The sequence below is a fragment of the Xenia sp. Carnegie-2017 genome, unplaced genomic scaffold (assembly GCF_021976095.1).
Source record: "Xenia sp. Carnegie-2017 unplaced genomic scaffold, XeniaSp_v1 HiC_scaffold_13, whole genome shotgun sequence".
NCBI lineage: Eukaryota > Metazoa > Cnidaria > Anthozoa > Malacalcyonacea > Xeniidae > Xenia > Xenia sp. Carnegie-2017.
The window spans coordinates 624,514-644,184 of record NW_025813436.1 but is presented as its reverse complement, the minus strand read 5'-3'; the positions used below and the strand labels follow the sequence as shown (position 1 = coordinate 644,184).

At 33.7% G+C, this 19,671-nt stretch overlaps 1 protein-coding gene and 1 long non-coding RNA gene across 7 annotated transcripts; one reads left to right on the top strand and one right to left on the bottom strand.

Annotated features, from left to right (window-relative positions):
• Positions 1-73: 73 nt before the first annotated feature.
• LOC124448538 lies at positions 74-2,148 on the bottom strand. The gene is made up of 3 exons (XR_006949126.1): positions 1,734-2,148; positions 793-881; positions 74-490 (listed from the first exon to the last, which is right to left on the bottom strand). It is a non-coding gene; the product is annotated as an uncharacterized LOC124448538 (long non-coding RNA).
• LOC124448316 (myosin-13-like) lies at positions 588-18,304 on the top strand. 6 transcript variants are annotated; one of them, XM_046999336.1, is made up of 18 exons: positions 588-857; positions 4,140-4,268; positions 5,907-6,168; positions 6,352-6,420; positions 7,262-7,396; positions 7,685-7,717; positions 8,158-8,217; positions 10,619-10,753; positions 11,042-11,074; positions 11,517-11,576; positions 12,078-12,140; positions 13,766-13,837; positions 13,910-13,957; positions 14,928-15,026; positions 16,423-16,485; positions 16,789-16,847; positions 16,951-16,977; positions 17,044-17,087. In XM_046999336.1, the coding sequence occupies exons 3-17, from the start codon at positions 5,950-5,952 to the stop codon at positions 16,973-16,975; spliced, it is 1,173 nt and encodes a 390-aa protein (XP_046855292.1). In that variant the 5' UTR covers positions 588-857; positions 4,140-4,268; positions 5,907-5,949; the 3' UTR covers positions 16,976-16,977; positions 17,044-17,087. The 6 variants fall into 6 exon arrangements, 5 of the variants coding, with proteins under 5 accessions (XP_046855292.1, XP_046855286.1, XP_046855298.1 ...); XR_006949028.1 differs by lacking the exons at positions 16,951-16,977; positions 17,044-17,087 and adding exons at positions 15,712-15,774; positions 17,280-17,310 and having other exon boundaries at positions 589-857; positions 14,928-14,976; XM_046999330.1 differs by lacking the exons at positions 16,951-16,977; positions 17,044-17,087 and adding an exon at positions 17,280-18,304.
• The last annotated feature ends 1,367 nt before the right edge of the window (positions 18,305-19,671 follow it).

Genomic DNA, 19,671 nt, shown 5'->3' with positions numbered 1-19,671 from the left:
AATTAGTGCTGCGCAATTTGCAATTTGTGTTTCCAGTTTGTTGTAATGTCGCATGAATTTCTAATTCTGTCGATCGCGTGTTAAAGACTTTATTCATTAATCAGCAAACAACTTCACAAAGCTAGATGAACTAGAAAGTATTTTCGTCTTTTGAAGAAGCGGAAATCATTCTCTAGCGATTTTGGGTTAAAGACCATGAGAAACAATTCACTCTGAAAAATCTTATTTCTACATGCTATCTACAATCCACAATCGCCTTGTTTACAACTTCAAAATTGTTCATTAACTGAAATTGAAAATTTATTAAAGCTAAGCATGAAATATGTCAGGCAAAACTTTTAATGCCAGTAAATTGTGTATACCATGAATAGTATCTGGACAAACCATATGTAATGGAAAATGTCTGATCCCCTAAATTTCCCATGGAGCAATTTAATCATATAACTTTGCCTTTCAACTTTATGACACCAGTAACACAGAATATCTTTGTCTATATAATCATTTGGAAAAATCAAATGAGCATCAATAAAGCTTCAAAACAATGACTACATCATGTTATGTTTATCTTCAATATGAGGTAATGTTTGATGTTATTTTTCTGGGTTGTAGCATTTTCTTATCCTTCTGAGGCTGTTGGGCTTTCTATTTTAAGCATTTTGCTCAACTTCACCAATGTGAAGCATCATTTGATTAGTCACGTTCTGAATACTGTTGTCTATGAGTTTATGTTTTACACAAAGTGTAAATTTTTGTCATAAATGTCGATGAAGGAGGATTTAAGCATACACTCACTCTCTTTGTTTTTACTGAGTTTATGTAGTGACTTGGTGTTTTGGGATCTGGCATTGGATACGTAGGTATATACTTTATCTTCATAACACCTGGAGGGAGAAAAAAATGAAATTGAGAAATCAAAACAGCCTATTCTAAAAATTTGGAATTAAAAAATGGATTTCAAAAGCAAAAAAATAAAATTGAAATTAAAAATGCTTTAACCACAAATACATTTTTACATTTGGTAATGTTGTGGCCCTAGTGATTTTTACATTTTACCCATAAATTCTTTGACTGCAAAAGAATTCTGAAGTAAATACACTTTGCAATGCAATTTTATGCAATGTTTGAATCCTTGTCTTTAGATAAGAATCACTTTTCTTTTCTTATTTTAACATTTGCAACCAGCATGAAAACTCTTTTAAAAGGCTTTTCCAACAATTTATTTCAACTTAAGTTTCAAGCCATCCCAGTTCATTCTAATGGTCTACCTCCATCCCAGAGCCCCCATTATGTAAACTAATCACAGTGTACATTGAATAGTATCACTATAACATGAATAAAAAATATGACTAAATCGAGGAATAAATGGATTATGAACCTAAGTTTCTGTGTAAAAGCTGTGTAGCTCAACTTAAAATGAATATCAACAATGCTTTGTTGCACCAGAAACTAGAAATTTTTAATCCGGGTGAGCTAGTTATCTAATAATCAATGACTTATGAGCCAGTAGCAATAATATATATGTAATATATATATTCTTCTTTGAATTTTTTCATTGTCTTATTACATCCAAACTACATTTATTGTCTTTTTTCATTAGATGTGCTGTGGGATGAGGAAAATTTGGTATTCTCAAGCATAGATGAGCATACGATAAACACACTTGCAGTCCTGCACACACATTTGCAAACAAAACACTGAAACAGAGATTTATGATTTATCTTAAAAATTATCACCTTTCTGAACTTTGCTTGCTGGTAGATACAAAAATTTTCAAAATCTCTACCAAGAGAAACTTTTTTTGTCATAATCATGACTGCTGCCCAGCTGTTAACCAACAGACGCTTTAATCGGTTTCAATTCAATTCAAGCGTGCACTTGATTCTTTAATGTCGACTATGTCGTTCAGAAAATGACTATCCTCGACATACATAAACACTGTCGTACGTAGATATTTTAAATATCATAACATCCAGTCAAATAATTGACTGAATGTTAAAAAAAATCATAAAAGGCTATTTCTGTATTGCACATTTCAGATTAAGGGCCTGTTTATATGGAGCCGAGTTACCCGGCTGAGCGAGCTACTCGCCTAGCCGGGTTTGACAAAGTGATCTGTTTATATGGCACCGGGTAACTCGGCTAGCACTTCCGTTTATTAATCTTAAATGAAGTTTTGCTATGCTAACTTCTAGTTAAGGCGGCGAGATTTTAAAAAGCCTCACAGTTTCGCTGCAAAAATGGAATGGGTGAATATAAAATTGAAATGTATGTTTTGTTTATAATACTGCAAGTACAAGGCTTAGTACGCATGCGTACCAACAGAGACAATTTTCTCGCCTCGCCGAGTTACCCGGCAAATGCGTTTATATGGAAAAATTCATCCCCTAGCCGGGTAACTCGCACAAACCGAGTTACCCGGCAAGGCGAGTTACTCGGATGTGTCATATAAACGATTCACCGGGAAATGCATTCATTTTATATAAGGGCCGAGTTACCTGGCTAGGCGAGTAACTCGCTCAGCCGGGTAACTCGGCTCCATATAAACAGGCCCTAAGAGTGTGTCACTGTGCCTGCCATTATTGTTTAGTTTTATACCCCCCACGAAGATAAGCAAAATAATTATCATCACACCGTAAATAAATTTGTGTTCTCGAGTTGCGAATTGGCAGGGGGGTTTGCGGTACAGGAATTAACTCGTAGTAGTGACAACCACTCAAAAACCTAAGTTTTGAGACAAACCTTCGGCTAGTAAGTTTTTTGACGAATTATTTACCAACATAGGAGAAGAAGGGTCGTTCTCCAATGTTGGTAAAGCTACATCGAAAGAGCTAGAGGACGATAGTATTAGGTTGGCATTGATCGAGATTTGAGAGTCGTATTTTCAGTGGAACTCGAGATGTATAGTTTGGTTTGAAGTCTTTACCAAATGAATACAACAACGTAACACTTGAAGCAAAGGATTGGCTTTTTTAACAGGCGCAGTTTTATAAGCAGCATTTTCTATTTGCGGAATGGAGAGGATTGTTACAAATTTTATGTGCATAGGAACTTCACAGTTAATTTTTATCTACTATTTCGGACTATGCAAGCTTTTTTTGAACGTACATTCGGTCAGAACATATTAAGGGTCATTCGCATGGTTAACTCAGCAGAAAAAATGATTGGAGGCAACATACCATGTGAAGATCATAATTGCAGTTTTTGAGATTGCAAATTCAAGTTAAGCTAATCCTGTCTGCTTTGTCTCTTGCTTCCGCTGTCCCTGTGGCAAGTCGCTAGATCTTTTTTATACCAACATATGCATGCTGTGTAAGATGTAGCTAACACTGACTTGGTCCTTTAAAATATCAGTTTCTGCAATATATCATAATATTAAACCGCTAAATCTTAGATTGCAATCACTTACTATCTACTGCTATCAATCACTCGAAAATTACTATGCCAAGCTTCCCAAATCACCAAAATCAACAAAATATTACCAAAAAACAAGCATCTAAGGCACTTTTCTCGCACCCTCGTTTGTAAGATACCCTATACCAAGTATAGATACTTGTCGATATTTACAAAATGTCGATTTTTACACGAAGTATCGAAAAAATTGGATACTGTTATTTGCAGGCCTTCCATAGATTAGATTCACAATTCAACCATTTTAGAGCATAAGTTTCTTTAGATTAGATTTATGTGCATTTCAATTCACTCTTTTATAGTATAAATTTCACTTGTTTGGATTCAAAATTTTCATAAAATTAACTGCACGAGATTAAATGGACAAATTGACATGCCCGAAAAATTGACATCTCAACAAATTTGACGGGGGTTTAGGTGGCTGCTCGCCCATAAAAGTTGTTCCTTGTACCAAAAATCTTGAAAATTCTTCTATTAAAGAATAAAATCATATAAGAATGCCTTTTCAAATTAAATAAAACCCCGCATAATAATCCAGACATAATGACGTAATGGTACGTTCGTTCACTATGATGTACTGCTTATACTCCATGCAATAGAGTACATTCTCTACGTGTTCCATATCATAGGTCTTTATAATTTATTCCGATGTTTGAAGTTGAAATACGGATATTTAGAATTTTTTACGACAAAATTTTTTGATTTTCTTTATTTTTTACTCTTTTTTGCAGCTGGGCTTGAAATTCATTCAATATAGTTGGGAAGATCTACGAAGTAAAAAAAATCAAAGTGGTAAAATCTTAATTTGTTTACATGTTTACATGGCCAAGGCGCAAGATACAGACTTGGACAGTTTTGAGGTATACATGAAAAGTTGAGAATAAACAGAAATTTGATGAATTGTTGGGGAAGATAAAATAAATCAGCAGTAGCATTGTACGACTATTTTTGCTAGAAGATGAACCATGACAACAAACATTACACATTTTTAAGAAAAGGGTATAGTTTAGTTATAGGTTATGCAACTCCAAATCAATTTTCCGTTTTTCTTACAATTTTAGGCTGTTAAAGGGTTTTAGTACTCTTCTTGACAGGAATATGGAGAAAAAATTGTACTTTACTCCGCCATGGCATATTATGTTTAAAAACAATGTATTATTACCCGTATGAGCTTGATCCTTTTTCTTTTTTACGCATAAAAGCGTACGTTTTATACCATTTTCAAAGGCTTCTTTTGTAATTACGAAAGTGGCCCATATTCGTCATTGTTAAATTTCAGTCAGTGTATTTTTAAATAGATTCCTTTCTCTCCCTAATGAATATCATTAAAATACACATACATATTTTATCATTTCTTAGTTATTTTTTTATTGTATCGAAAGATCGCGTACAGACTAAATAAACCTAGAACATGCAATAAAGTATGCTCATACATTATTATGTTATAAAACCATGTGCATTATGTAAATAATGGTTAGTAAATATAAACACAAATAAGTTTCACTGAATGACCTGTCAGTCGTGTGTTATATTTCTCACAAAACAAGACACCTATCAGGCATTTACTCGGGCTACTCGAGAACAGTATTTGGTTATATTTGTGTATTATAATGATTTCAAATGTGGCAACATATTGTTAACATGCAAGTAAATCATGTTTTATAATAATACGTGCCATAAGTGACACTCGTGCGTTTTGGTCAATTGCTGGACGTCAATGGCCTATTGATATATTCATTTGCGATTGTCAAAATTAATTAAATGTTAGGACTCACACTCGCTAAGGACTTGTTCATATGAGTGGGGCTGGCTCGCTTTGCCGGGCCAGTTTATTATTTGATTCATATGAAGCGGCTGGCCCTTCAAGTACAGAAATAATTAATTACGAACGCAGGATAAAAGTCCAAACCCCGATATTTCATATTACTTTTATAAGCTGAAAGAAACTCAATGATGTTATGCATTATTCTATGGTTCACTGAAAGTTGTCCTTATATGTGCCTCGTATTTTGCACCAAAATGAATTTTTGAGCATGCGCACTAGTGCAATGTTTGGCCCGGCGTGCCGGAATAGCTCGTTTAGTGCATTCACATGAGCCCGTTTATTATGAGATCTCGCTCAAGCGAGATTCCGGCATTATGGGCCAGCCTGCCTCTCATATGAATCAAATTTGAAATTATATATAAGTACTAATAGAGGCGAGATCTCGCAACTGGCAGGCTAGCCCGGTAAGGCGGGCTAGCGCGGCTCATATAAACAGGCCCTAAGTGGGGTTTCAAAATCATCTCACTATTGTTCGAAAAGGGCATTTTCACTTGCTTCATTTGAAATCTTTTAGAGAAAATCCTGCCATACATGGACAACTATTTGTTTTTATAGTGCCCCGAGTAACACTAAACAAATATTTAATACTCCTAACATTTTATTTTTTTAAATCATTGAAGTCGCGTCCGGACAGTTGTTCCATGTAGAAACATTAATAGTTGTCCTTTTTCAGGAAAATTTAATCCATTGTGATACAAGTAAGATATCCAGTCACAATGAATGCAAAAATAGTTCCTGCATCGCTTCTCACAAAAAAACATGAAGATGATAAACGGAGATTGGAGTTGCAACTCAGCACAATGAAGCAACTCAGCAGACAAAACTCAGCGATGTTGTTGCAACTCAGCCGTGAAAATCGGATATTGAAAGAAAAATTAGAAAAATATGAGGAAAAAGATCGAAATGTGCCCGACAAATGTGTTCAAGTCAAAGAGGTGATTTTTCTCGGTCTTATATCCCATAGTTCAAAAAATTCCTGTTCAATAACAAATTTCATCCTTGTATAGTTATTTTTTATTTTTATGAGTTTTAATTTGGATGACCTAATTTATAAATTTCCTTTCACATAAAAGGTGTGTAGGAAACTGTTTCATTCAATGTTTGTTTATTGTATATAGCGGCCAGAGGGGCAAGAAACATTACAACAGCAAGCACTAAAAGAAATTGGAGAACTACAAGATCCAACAGTATGTCAATTTATTTTTGCATAGAATTGTGTATGGTGTTCTAATTTCACATGACATTTAACAAAATCCCCAAGAAAGTAAACATAAGTACACGATAGCTGAGAAAATTTAGTCTATTTTAAAGGACAATGTGCAGCATGTAGTTGATGAGGTTGTTGATTGGTGAAAGGACTGAAAGCTATAAACATTGCATGAACTATACTCCCCAATGTAATTTAATTCAAATCCTAAGTCTTAAAAGATCTCAAATTCCTTAAATTCCCAGTCTCCTTGAAGCAAAAGTAAATCACTACACTCAATACACACATTGTCACTTCTTTCATTAAAAATATGGTCCTATGTACAAGCCACAGCCTTCTACCAGTTGAGATGTACAGCTAACTGGTTAGACAGCGTATTTTATCTTTATATCGTGTGGCACAATCGTTTATAAGTCGAAATAATTTCACAAAAAGCACATCCGTAAATTTCAATTCCCTTATTCATAATAGAAAAAATCCCGAAAATAACTAATCAAAATAAATTCATAAAAAAAGAATCCAAACAATTTCACTTAAAAAACCCAAGATCGACTCTCTTAATGGCAGCAGTTTACAATATCTAGAGAATTATTTTAAGTTCTAAATGTAAATTGGGTTCAGAAAATTCAAAGAAATAGATATTCAATTGCAAAGGCAGAGTATAAATATTCTTGTTGAAATTTATAAGGTTTTACTTCTTCAATCTCAGGACAAATGATTTATTGTAATGTTTTTCATTCTTTTTTAAAATGCATAATTTTATAAAAAAATGTCAGCAGTCCAATTTTTGATATTCTACATGAATCATTGTTTACTTGTAGGTCAGTGGAATGAATGGTGAAGAATCTTACGTAGATGATTCTGCTGTTTCAAAGTATGAGAATGCTAAATCTTTAACTAAAGAAGGAGTCAACGGTTTGGACACAAGTTCAAACGCAAACCAGATAAAGGCTTTGGTAAAAACTTTATGATGAACTTATTAATGAATTGACTGCATGAATTGTGATTGCAAACATTGCGTTAATATTTTCTACGAAACTCATTGCTCACTTATGGTCCATGAAAAAATAAAACAAATAATAAAGTATTTGGTTATTTAAATTTTTTAAGTGCATTTACTACATATACGTACTGGCATTAACATTATTACAAGATATTCATCGTCAATGGCTGTTATCATTTGTACAAATATTGTAACAATACATTGTATATTAAATTATTACTTAATTATTTGTTCATTGTAGCAAGAAAATGGGCGTGAGAACTCCAACGAAAAGGTATGTTTATAAGTTTATTTATTGCTATGATGGAATAAAAAGTATTTTTAAATTGGGCATTCCTCGTATACGAGATTTTCTAGACAGTGCTCATGAGCTTAGATGAAGTCAGATGGGTAATAGTCAAACAGAGTTAATGAAAAGATTGATATTCAAAAAGTTAAGTAGGATTTGACGAATGAAAGAAATTAAGATGTATTTACAACTTTTGAATCGCAAATTTTTATCCCCGACCAGTTGAGTATAATATTTCAGCATGTCGATTTATCAGCACTACTTTCATTTGGAAAAAAAATTTAATTGTACTCCATTTCAAAGGCTCATGTTCGTCGTTCTTCCAATATCAGTCAGATATAGTTTTCATACCCAATATTCGTATAAATATCATTATTGTATACAAATGCTTATTTTGTCATTGCTTTGTCTTTTGTTTATTGTAGCCGCAAAAGGAGACCGCAGGAGAAAGCTCTACTAATGAACACGATGGACCAAGCGACAAAGTATGTTAAAATATTAATGTAAATGGTTTGAGCCTGGGAGTATCGCTACATGTTTTTGGATATGGATCATCCAGATTAGTAGAGTCCTGAGAGGGACTAATGTGTTGACTTGCCAGTCAACAGTCAACACAACAGTTCTTCTCAGGAGATCGTTTACCTTCTCAGGACTCTACTAACCTGGACGATCTTTATGCACAAACATGTATTTGAAAATCCTTTTAAAGATCGCAAATGCCATCGTGAATGGCAAAAGTAAAAAGTTAATAATTCTAAAAGAACTGTTATGAAACTAAACGACACGATGCATTTTGGCAGACTACATTCTGATCAGGTGTCAACGTCTGCTAAATGAAAAATTAAATCTAACGATATTTATAATGTCAAGAAAGAATGTACGTCATCTCTAAAAGAGAAGATTGCGTTCAAAACAGGGATAAATTGAACACATAATCTATAATGCAATGGTCAATTCTTTACTAGTATTCATCGGAAGGCAACTCTTAAGGGTTTGTACACACGCTTTGACTCTTTTTCTTCACACAGAGAAAAGATTTCTTTAGTAAGGTGTTTAATAAAGCAAACGCTTAGACTATCATAAGAAGAGTTCATTGAAAGTGATCTCAACTCATTGAAAAAGATATTTTTTTTCAAATGAATATCCGGGAAAAATGATGGATAAACATTTCTCACCCAAAAAGTAATAATTGGGATTGGCCTCTTAGACGAGCTAAATAAGATTTAGACGATTAAAGGACGTCTCGGAGGTGCATTGAAAGAGTATGATTATTTCGGCAGGAAAAGGTTCACAGGTTAAAATATATATGTAAAAGCACGATTGCAAATATATTGCTTTTAAGATAAGGGTACGCAAATCACTGTTTGATCTAACTACCATGGAAACCCTCCCTCGTTTACCCATGTACTTGTTTTAGCTTGACCTGAAACTTCCTTATTATCAGTCAGTACTTTGTGAAAGGGTTTGTTTTCCACGAAAAACCTTAGTGTCGTGACTCTTGCACATCCAAGTACTGTTGATATATGTGGATAATAAAGTAAATGGGTATATTTTATCATGGCTTGGTTATGTATGTTAATTTTAGCCTCAAAGCATGCAGGAGATCACAAATGTACATAGCAAAAGAAATTGAATCCTGAAATGACAGCGAGCTTGCATTTTATGAATAGGGTATTATGTGAAGAACCGTTTTTCTAGTGTGGTAAATCCTCAGAATTTGTGTATTCTTATACTTCCTTTATAAAAAGAGCAGTTAGTTAATCTTCTGCCAGGAGATTCTAATAAAATAATTTTCTGTTAGCCAGAAATATATCATGAGGGCACAGGTTTATGGAGGGAACTGACCCCGCCTCCCTCTGAATACGTCACTGCTTTAAAAATTCATCACAATATCATTTGTTGCAAAGGTGTTTGAGTTTGAAATTCAACTAGTTTGACCACAACTAAGTGCATATAGAAGGAAATTGTGCTTTTTGTGTTATACTTTCATCCAACAGACGACAACTCTGTAAAACAGTTTATTTATATCTCTTTTGACTTTCAAGATAATGAAGTTTTTAAAATCAACCATTTAGTACAATCAGTGACATGATATTGTATAATGGTTGCTAAACAATTTCAACAAAGTAGCTATAATGTCATAAATATATTTGACAATTCATTTTGTAATTTGACGTCACTGTTTGTAAAAAACTGGCACATTTCTACCAAAAACATCACCGACTGACAAATCACAACATTGACTGGGACTGGGCAAAATGCATTACTTACAACACTGACTATAGACAATGACTTACGTTAGACAGTTGGTTTACCAATTTGGAACAAAACCCACTGAACAGATCACAGCAACTACCGGCACCTTACAAACGACTTATTCACAATACAAACAAATGATCAACTAAAAACATTACACTTCACACTAATCCACAATGACAATACCCATGGACACCCACACATTTCCTGTACACACAATACGATGACGTAAGAACCAGATAACAAATACGGCTAACCTGACGTTTACTCCTCGTTTAACTCTGAATATGACTACCAATAAGGTTGTCGAAATGTCAGTCAACGACAACAAAAACAATCCTTCTCAGGACTATACTAAGCTGGACGATCTACATCTACAAACATGTAAAGAATTATTTTAAGTTTTAGATGCAAATTGGATTTTGAAATTCAAAGAAATAGAAACTCATTTGCAAAGGCATAGCATGAATGTTTATGATGGAACTGATAAGGTTTTACTTCTTCAGTCTCAGGACAAATGATGCATTGTAATGTTTTTCATTCTTTTTTAAAATAATTTTACAAAAAAAATGTCAGCAGTTCAATTTTTGAGTTAATATATATTCAACATGAATCATTGATTACTTGTAGGTCAGTGGGTTGAATGGTGAAGAATCTTACGTAGATGATTCTGCTGTTTCAAAGTATGAGAATGCTAAATCTTTAACTAAAGAAGGAGTCAACGGTTTGGACAAAAGTTCAAACGCAAACCAGATAAAGGCTTTGGTAAAAACTTTATGATGAACTTATTAATGAATTGACTGCATGAATTGTGATTGCAAACATTGCGTTAATATTTTCTACGAAACTCATTGCTCACTTATGGTCCATGAAAAAATAAAACAAATAATAAAGTATTTGGTTATTTAAATTTTTTAAGTGTATTTACTACATATACGTACTGGCATTAACATTATTACAAGATATTCATCGTCAATGGTTGTTATCATTTGTACAAATATTGTAACAGTACATTGTATATTAAATTATTACTTAATTATTTGTTCATTGTAGCAAGAAAATGGGCGTGAGAACTCCAACGAAAAGGTATGTTTATAAGTTTATTTATTGCTATGATGGAATAAAAAGTATTTTTAAATTGGGCATTCCTCGTATACGAGGTTTTCTAGACAGTGCTCATGAGCTTAGATGAAGTCAGATGGGTAATAGTCAAACAGAGTTAATGAAAAGATCGATATTCAAAAAGTTAAGTAGGATTTGACGAATGAAAGAAATTAAGATGTATTTACAACTTTTGAATCTCGAATTTTGAATCCCCGACCAGTTGAATATAATATTTCAGCATGCCGATTTATCAGCACTACTTTCATTTGGAAAAAAAATTTAATTGTACGCCATTTCAAAGGCTCATGTTCGTCGCTCTTCCAATATCAGTCAGATATAGTTTTCATACCCAATATTCGTATAAATATCATTATTGTATACAAATGCTTATTTTGTCATTGCTTTGTTTTTTTGTTTATTGTAGCCGCAAATAGAGATTGCAAGAGAAAGCTCTACCAATGAACACGTTGGACGAAGCGAGAAAGTATGTTAAAATATTACTGTAAATGGTTTGAGCCTGGGAGTATCCCTACATGTTTATGGGTGTGGACTATCCAGATTAGTAGAGTCCTGAGAATGGATATCCGGAAAAAATGATGATGAACATTTCTCACACAAAAAATAATAAGCGGAATAGGCCTCTTGGATGAGATAAATAAAATTTAGACGATTAAAGGAAGTCTCGGAGGTGCAATCGGCAGGAAAAGGTTCACAGGTTAAAATTTGTATGTATCAGAAAGATTGCAATATATTGTTTTTAAAAAAAGGATAGGCAAATCACTGTTTGATCCAACTACCATGGAAACCCTCCCTCGTTTACCCATGCACAAGTTTTAGCTTGACCGGAAACTTCCTTATTATCAGTCAGTACTTTCTGAAAGGGTTTGTTTTCCACGAAAAACCTTAGTGTCGTGACTCTTGTCATTAATGGTTATCACTATTAATATAGATATTTTAACATTGCCTGATTATTTGTTCATTGTAGCAGGAAAACATGGGTATTAACTCGATGTATGGGCTTGCAAACAAAGCAAGTGTAAGCGAAAAGGTATGTTTATCATTTTATTCATTATTATGACGGAGCAAAAGTTTTTTTCAATTGAGCATTTCCCTGTGAATGACGTTTTCCGGCAGTGCAAATATGTTTAGATGAAGTCAGGTGGGTAACAATTAAACTGCGAAAGTTTGAATTTCAGATACTTGGAAATGCCATTTTCAGCGTTTTAGAGCAATACAAAATGTATTTTGTGGGCATCGTTTTTGCGTATAAATAACACATTTTACTTACGTTTTTTTCAAAAAAATCTGCAGTGAACATTACTTGAATGTTTTACCAAATATATGGCTCATTAGCATGTCTAGGAACGTAAAATTGATTTTACAATAATGCTATTCCAAAAAAGATATTGTCTTTAAAAATTTCTACCCAGTTGTCAGCAATATACCCCTCTAGAGACCCCTATACAAACTTCTATGTAATGAGTTAAGTTAGAAATTTGGTACAACAAGGGACAGTTCATAGATGTAGAAAACCTCAGACTTCAAACCACGCAAGTTCATTGTAACCCTTTACCCATCTCAAAATATATTTGCGAGAATATAGGATTTCGCTGCCATAAAACGGCCATGAATCCCCAAGCACTAAAGAAATCATAGCTAAAAATCCGGCAACAACAATTTTAGAATCATCAATCTGCTTGCCATACGCCACATTGACATAAATCGCATCACATACTCGCATGAATTGACTTTGATATTTTACATTCGTGCATGCACTTCTGCTGTCCTTTACGTACGATTTTGGATGTAAATTTCTGCTGAGAAAACTCTAAACAATGATGGCATGCTTTTGAACATCAATGACTGAAATGTCGCTCGCGAGATCGTCTTTGCCAAGCATTTACAATTCATCCGTAAAATTTTCACCCTCTTGAAAAAATTCACAGTTAGAACAGCAGCATTCATGTCAATATATGAATTTGTAAAAGATTTCCATAAGTTCCATCTGATTGTAGTTTAGTTTCTATCATGCTTTAGAAAATTGCTATGAAACGAGCAAACATTCAATTCAGACAGTGAGCTTGACTACGTTAGTTCAGTTGGCTATCAGTCGAAATCGGTCAAACCAATCACAGTAAGACAAAAATTTAAACGAACCAATTACGCGATAGCAGTTTGACTCTCTTATCTGTCCGGCCACCCCGCTTATCGCTCGAGATTATTCCCGATTGTCCACTGATCTGGCTATTGACCAATGGAATGGCCTAAATAAGAGTTTTTGAACTCCGTTATCGGTCGAACCAGTCGAGCCACCACGCTTATCAGTCAGCCAGTTAATACAATTCTAGATATGTTTTTATCCACTGATCTGTTTACTAAGGTGGTATTTGTATGAGTTTTTGGATTGTAGAAATAAAATGTCCTATCTGTTGCCTTAACTTATCAAATATAAAAAACCATGTAAATATATTATCACAAGTATACTACAAGACTAAGACTTAAAAATCTTCAACAGTTTTCAAGATACCAAAGAAACAACATGTGACTATACTACTGCAAATGTAAAGTTTGCCAAAATCACTTTTCTTGTGCGTTTATACGCATCATGCAATTTGTAATAATTCTTCCTTTGGGAAAGAAATTTATTAACCAATACTCGATCCTTAATTGTAGCTCTCCTCCAGTAAGGAATGTTTGAATGAACAAGCAGAGCACAAACATTACAAAATAAATGCAAATAAGGCGGTAAATCTTTATAAATTTTCAAGAAGAATTATAGATATGTTTCACAGTAATTCAGTTATCATTACTTTTTAGGTTGAGCCGATGACATCTAAGAAACTACTCGATAGAAGCGTTGAGGAGGTAAGTTAATTGGTGAAAGCACGTGGACAACCGTCGGTCTGCGATAGCTAAGGCAAATATAAATTAAGTGTAGACTATTGAAGAAAATCTTAGTGGTGCATTAAAAGAGTATGATCAATTTGGCATTAAAGGTTGAAAAAAGTAAAACGTTATATGAATTAGCACGATTGTAAACATATTGTTTTCGAAAAGGGTAGGCCATTGACAGTTTGATCCAACTACTACCAAAATCCTTCCTCGTTTACCCACGTAAGTGCTTTACGTTGACCTAAAACCTCTCCTTGTGAGTAATCTCAAATTTTCAATTTATTCATCCTATATCTCACGGTGTCGAATATTTTATCAACGTGACTTTTGTTTTTGAAAAAATGTACATTTTTTGAACAAATATTCGTGACTCCTTTAATATCATTAAGCGCTTTGTGAATATGTTTGTTTTCCAAACGTGACGTGTCGTGACCCTTGTACATCCAATAACTGTTTATATGTGTGCATTATAAGTAAATGTGTATATTTTAATGCAGGTGATTACAAATGTACATAGCAAAAGAAGTTGACTGCTTGAATGTCAGTGAGCTTGCATTTTGTGTGTAGGGTACTTTTCCAATGTGCTAAATCCTTAGTCTTTGTGTATTTTATTCTGATACTTCTCGTTTGAGGAAAGCTATTGGCTGCATGTATGTGTAAATTACCTTAAGTGCTTGCATTTGATTTAAGTTTTCCCCTCACTGAACCTTATTTACTACAATAGTCTATTAACATTATCCCATAATACAAATTTTGTGCGGATCAAACAACTTAAGGTGATAAGTTTTCTGATAGTTCAGATTTTGTTTTTTCTTATAATGCAATAAACATTTTAATTCGTTGTACTAAAGTTTAAAGGAGCACTTCAACACAACGCTACTTTGTAGAAAGTCATGATGCAGTAGCAGCAGTGTTTTAGAATATTATTTGTGCGATTTTTTAGTTCCCTGAGGCAAGCTTAAATTGTTCAACAGATAAAGACAACAGTTTTAGTAAGTTCACTTCCAGCCCTACTGACACAACGTCATCGAAGACACACAAGTTATTGTAGTATTTTTTCCAGTATGTTTTACATTGTATATTTTTATGAAAATCAATATTAAAATTTTCATTTTTCTATCTTCTTTAATTTGTTTTCATTTAATTTCATATATCATTGGTAGCATTTCATATAATCAATGGGAGCTTTTTTTTTAACTTAGATATGTATACATAGCAAAAGTGATTGAATGACAGGCATCTTGCATTTTTCAATAGGGTATTATGTGAACAGCACTTTTCCCAATATGCTAAATCCTCAGCCTTTCTGTATTTAATTCTTCCTATCTAAATATTACTACTAATTTTTAATAAACACATCGAAAAATCGTATGGAGGATCAATTATTGTTTGGTGTGATAATTTTGTTTGGATTGAGCAACATTAGGTGATAAGTTCCTGTTTACAAATGAACACTTTATTTATTATAAAAAAATTTAGACTTTCGAGCTACTTTAAAGTTTAAACATGTTCTACTGAAGAAAAAGACTAGTATTCAACACACATATTGAATGACTGTTAGGTTAATTGGGTTTTCTTAAAAAGGTTGCACCTAGTTTCGCCTCACATCTATTGATGTTCATATGCATATATGTAAATATATACAATGTATATATTATCATTACTTAGTTATTTTTGGCATTAAAAGTGCTCATAGTGGGTGAGTTTTTACTTGGTCTTTATTTCAGAGCATAATTGGGTATTTATCGAAGATCAGAAACAGATTTCCGAACATGGGGAAACAACAACAGGTAAATTTTTTTGGTATAAAACTTTGTGACGAAGTCTTTCATATTTTAACTGTTTTCTACCACATTCATTACTCAACCGCATGTATTTTTTAACCATCAATTTCTCCTAATTAGTAGGTCAAACAAAGAAGTAATCATAATGGCCAATCAAATAAAACATTTCACAAGCGGGAAAGTTTGATTATTGTAGACAATAATTTTGAGTAGTTTCTCTTTGTCGACCGAGTCTATAGCTCAACATCAGGAAGAAATTTTCTAACTAGAAATACTACCGAAAGTAACTTGTTTGAGCTTCGTGTTAGGAAACTATGCTGATGTGAAAAAATATCTAGGTTCTGCGAAATGTGGGGCAAAAGTGTTGTTCACCGGTGGTTTTTTTCAGTAACGGCGGAGCATTTTATGAAGTGGGGTGGCTTAGTCTTCAATTCTACTATAACATCTAATTAAAAAACAGTTCCAAGCAATAACTTCAGCTCAATCTAAATATCTTTTTTGTTTTGATATTGGAAAAAGGGGGCGGAGGGCTTCAGCTTCCCTAGTTCCCACCTATCACCTAGTTTCGTCTCACATGTATTAATGTTTATATGCATAGGTATTGTAATAATGCAATGTATATATTATCTTTACTTGATTATTTGTTGATTGTAGCTGAAAGACGCGCACAAAAATTCGACAGAAGGGCCTGCGCACGAAACAGTTTTCAAAGATAAGGTATTGTATTTTTACATTATGATATAACAAAAGTATTTTACAATTATGGTTTGTAAATTATGAATTATGTAAATTATGACAGCAGTATTTCAATGTATTGTGAAAGGAAGCCAATGTAGGGGAGTTTGAAAAAGTAAGCTTGTCAGGTTGGGTAGGAATGAACTCGTCGAAAAATTGTCGTTTAATTAAACTGTGTAATGATCTCTATGCTTGGAATTATGAAAAATTTTATTTGGCTCAACATTTGGTATCATTAAAAAACGTGCTCATTTTGGGTGACTTTTTACGTGGTATTTCTTTCAGAACAGAAAGAGTTCCTTATTTTCGGAAACTTTTTTTGGAACAATTGGGAAAAACAACAGGTAAATTTTTTGGTGTAAAACTTTATGATGATAATTTTCGTAATTTAACTGAGGTCTATCACATTCATTACTCAACTTGATGTGTTTTTTCTACCCATCAAAGCGACAGTCCTGAAAACAACCCTTAAACGTAATGTATGAAAATATATTATTTACAAAACTTGTCAGAGATGCTAATAAAATAGTTTTCTATTAGCCAGAAATATTTCAGAAGGGGACAGGTTTGGGGAGCGATCTGTCCCCGCCTCCCTCTGCTCTGGATACGTGACGGATAAAATTCATTGGAGAAAGCGTGCTTAAAGTTAATAACCAGTAAATCATTGTATAATTTAGCATAATGCATGCAGTTTTAACTAAACTCAACTGACCATTATTTCTTTATCGAAATTCAGCTAATTCCGTGTTACTATAATATATCAAATATATTATTAGGTCATCAAGATCGACTTTTTCAAAGTCTTTTTTTGCAACTTTGCCCCATGCGGCGTCGTTGCTTTTCGTTTGATGTTGCTCTTGGAAGGAAAAAATTTGTGTCCTGAAATGGTGCCACGGAAATTGGAACAGATTTTGGATGGAGAAACTGTTGACGATGAAATAACATTCATAAATGAAAAAATAAACGGTTATTCTTATGATAAAAAAGAAGACTTTATAGCAATTAAGAACACAGCAAACAATGGTATGATAATGATTCAAGGAGCTTTGGAAAGATTGGACATGGTGCGATGTCCACATGTGCTAAGTACTCTAGAAAAAAAAGGGTACTTAAGCAGGGAAGTCATCAAAGATTGTACAGAGAAGAGTGCGAAAAAGAAGTTCAAAAAATCGAAACGTAAATGCGGTATTCTCTGTTATACGACAAATAAAGAGAGTCATGCTGTCAACATGGTATTGTCAGGTAAAGAGGTTCACCTTATCGACCTACAGCAACGTACCCTAGAGCCCATCAGTACTGAGGGCAATATTCTAGAGTTATATATATACGTATTAAAGAAAAGGAAAAAGGATGGAAAATATGTCATCACTATCGATTGGGAAGATATCTCTTCGAAAATATGTGACGAGAAGTATAAAGACAGTCATCGCGAAAATTTCAATAGATGCGTTTGTACAAACTTAAATGAATAGGCGAACAATGGCGAACAATACCGTTCTGTGTGTTCGTATGATAACTACAAAATAACTCAGCCAATTCGACCAGTTGGCTTAGCATGCGATCGCAAATCATCAATTATATTTTATTCATATGAACATAAACACAAAGAAACCTCTACTTGTATTTATTCTCATTGAAAACTTGTATTTAGTCTCGTTGAAATTTTGTATTTAGTATAGTTAAAAGCTCATATTTAGTCAAGTTGAAAGCTCGTATTTAGTCTAGTTGGAAACTCGTATTGAGTCTAGTTGAATCTTTGTATTTAGTCTAGTTGAAAACTTGTATTTAGTCTAGTTGAAAACTTGTATTTAGTTTAGTTGAAAACTTCACAGTAAAGGGGCCAAAAGGGGCCAAAATATTGACCCCAGAACGGCCCTATAATTTAGAGCCAATTTTTGCCCTTTAAAGAGGGGCCAAATTTGGCGAAGTTTATTTTGCTAATTTTCCCAAAAACGTAGCTGAAACAGCCCTAGGTACAATGACTAATTTAGCCCCATAGCGAGCTATTTTGCCCCTTTAGTGTGAAATTTAGCTCTAAGAAGAATAGCCAATTTAGCCCCATTATCTCATCAAATCGGCAATGTCTAAAAAGCAGCCCCTTGCTCTGGAAAGAAAAGAAATTACTGAAAGCTTACAACAAACAAGTTCGTATAATATACGTAAGCACATAAGTGCTTGACATCTTCATTAAAATACTTTACATGCACATACTTTCATCTCACTCAAATTAAACTTCACAAAAAAGAATTGAAATAAAACATAATCTATATAGCCATGTGCATTCATCCTTAGTTGAAGACATTTGATAACACTCCAACTAAACGTTTCACAGAATATAGGCATTTCTCTGGAATAATTCCCTTTTAAGTCATGTCAAGAAAGCTAGACATTCTTGCCCATAGTATATAGTACATTGTATATAAAGTAAGTGGCCAACAAGGCAAGCAGAGCATCATTGTTGTTATTTTTCACAAAACTTTCTCTTCTGCAACGTCATATACAACGTCGCCTTTATAGAGGTCATCCACAACAATAATGTTAGATTTGCTTTTCATCAAGGAAAGCGTCGTTCTACGATAAAAAGACATTGCACAAAATTTAGAAATTTAGCTTGAGGCTGAACAATAATGCCTTCAACGCCTATGCTTTTATTTGGTGCACAAGTTACTTTCGGTTATGTGAGAAACAAAAATGGAGTAGTATACATGGTAATACTCATTTTATAGTAAAGATATAGTGCAAGTCTTACCTTAACAACTATGAATAACAGCTCCTTTAATAACATAGGGCCCCACATTCTGTTTGACTGCTTCAACACATCTATAGCAATTTTGATAGCGGTATAAACATTGCATACTGGAAAGTTTTTACAATAAGGTTGATCTATTAAGTGCTCACGTACTATGCCAGAAAGCTTAGACCAAACTTCATTAGCAGCACGCTTTACTCTTAAAGTCTTGAACATATCACAAAACTCCGCCAAATGTTGAAAACAATTCCCCATCAATCTTTGCAACTGTGAATTAAGGTACACATGTTATGTTTGTCTACACATTGCAAAGCCTAGTTTCAAGCTTGTAGCAAAAACCCTCTTTCAATATTAAACAATCATTGAATGCTCTTGCTTCAAGCTCAAGTTTCTGCATGAACGGTACGATTGCTGTACTA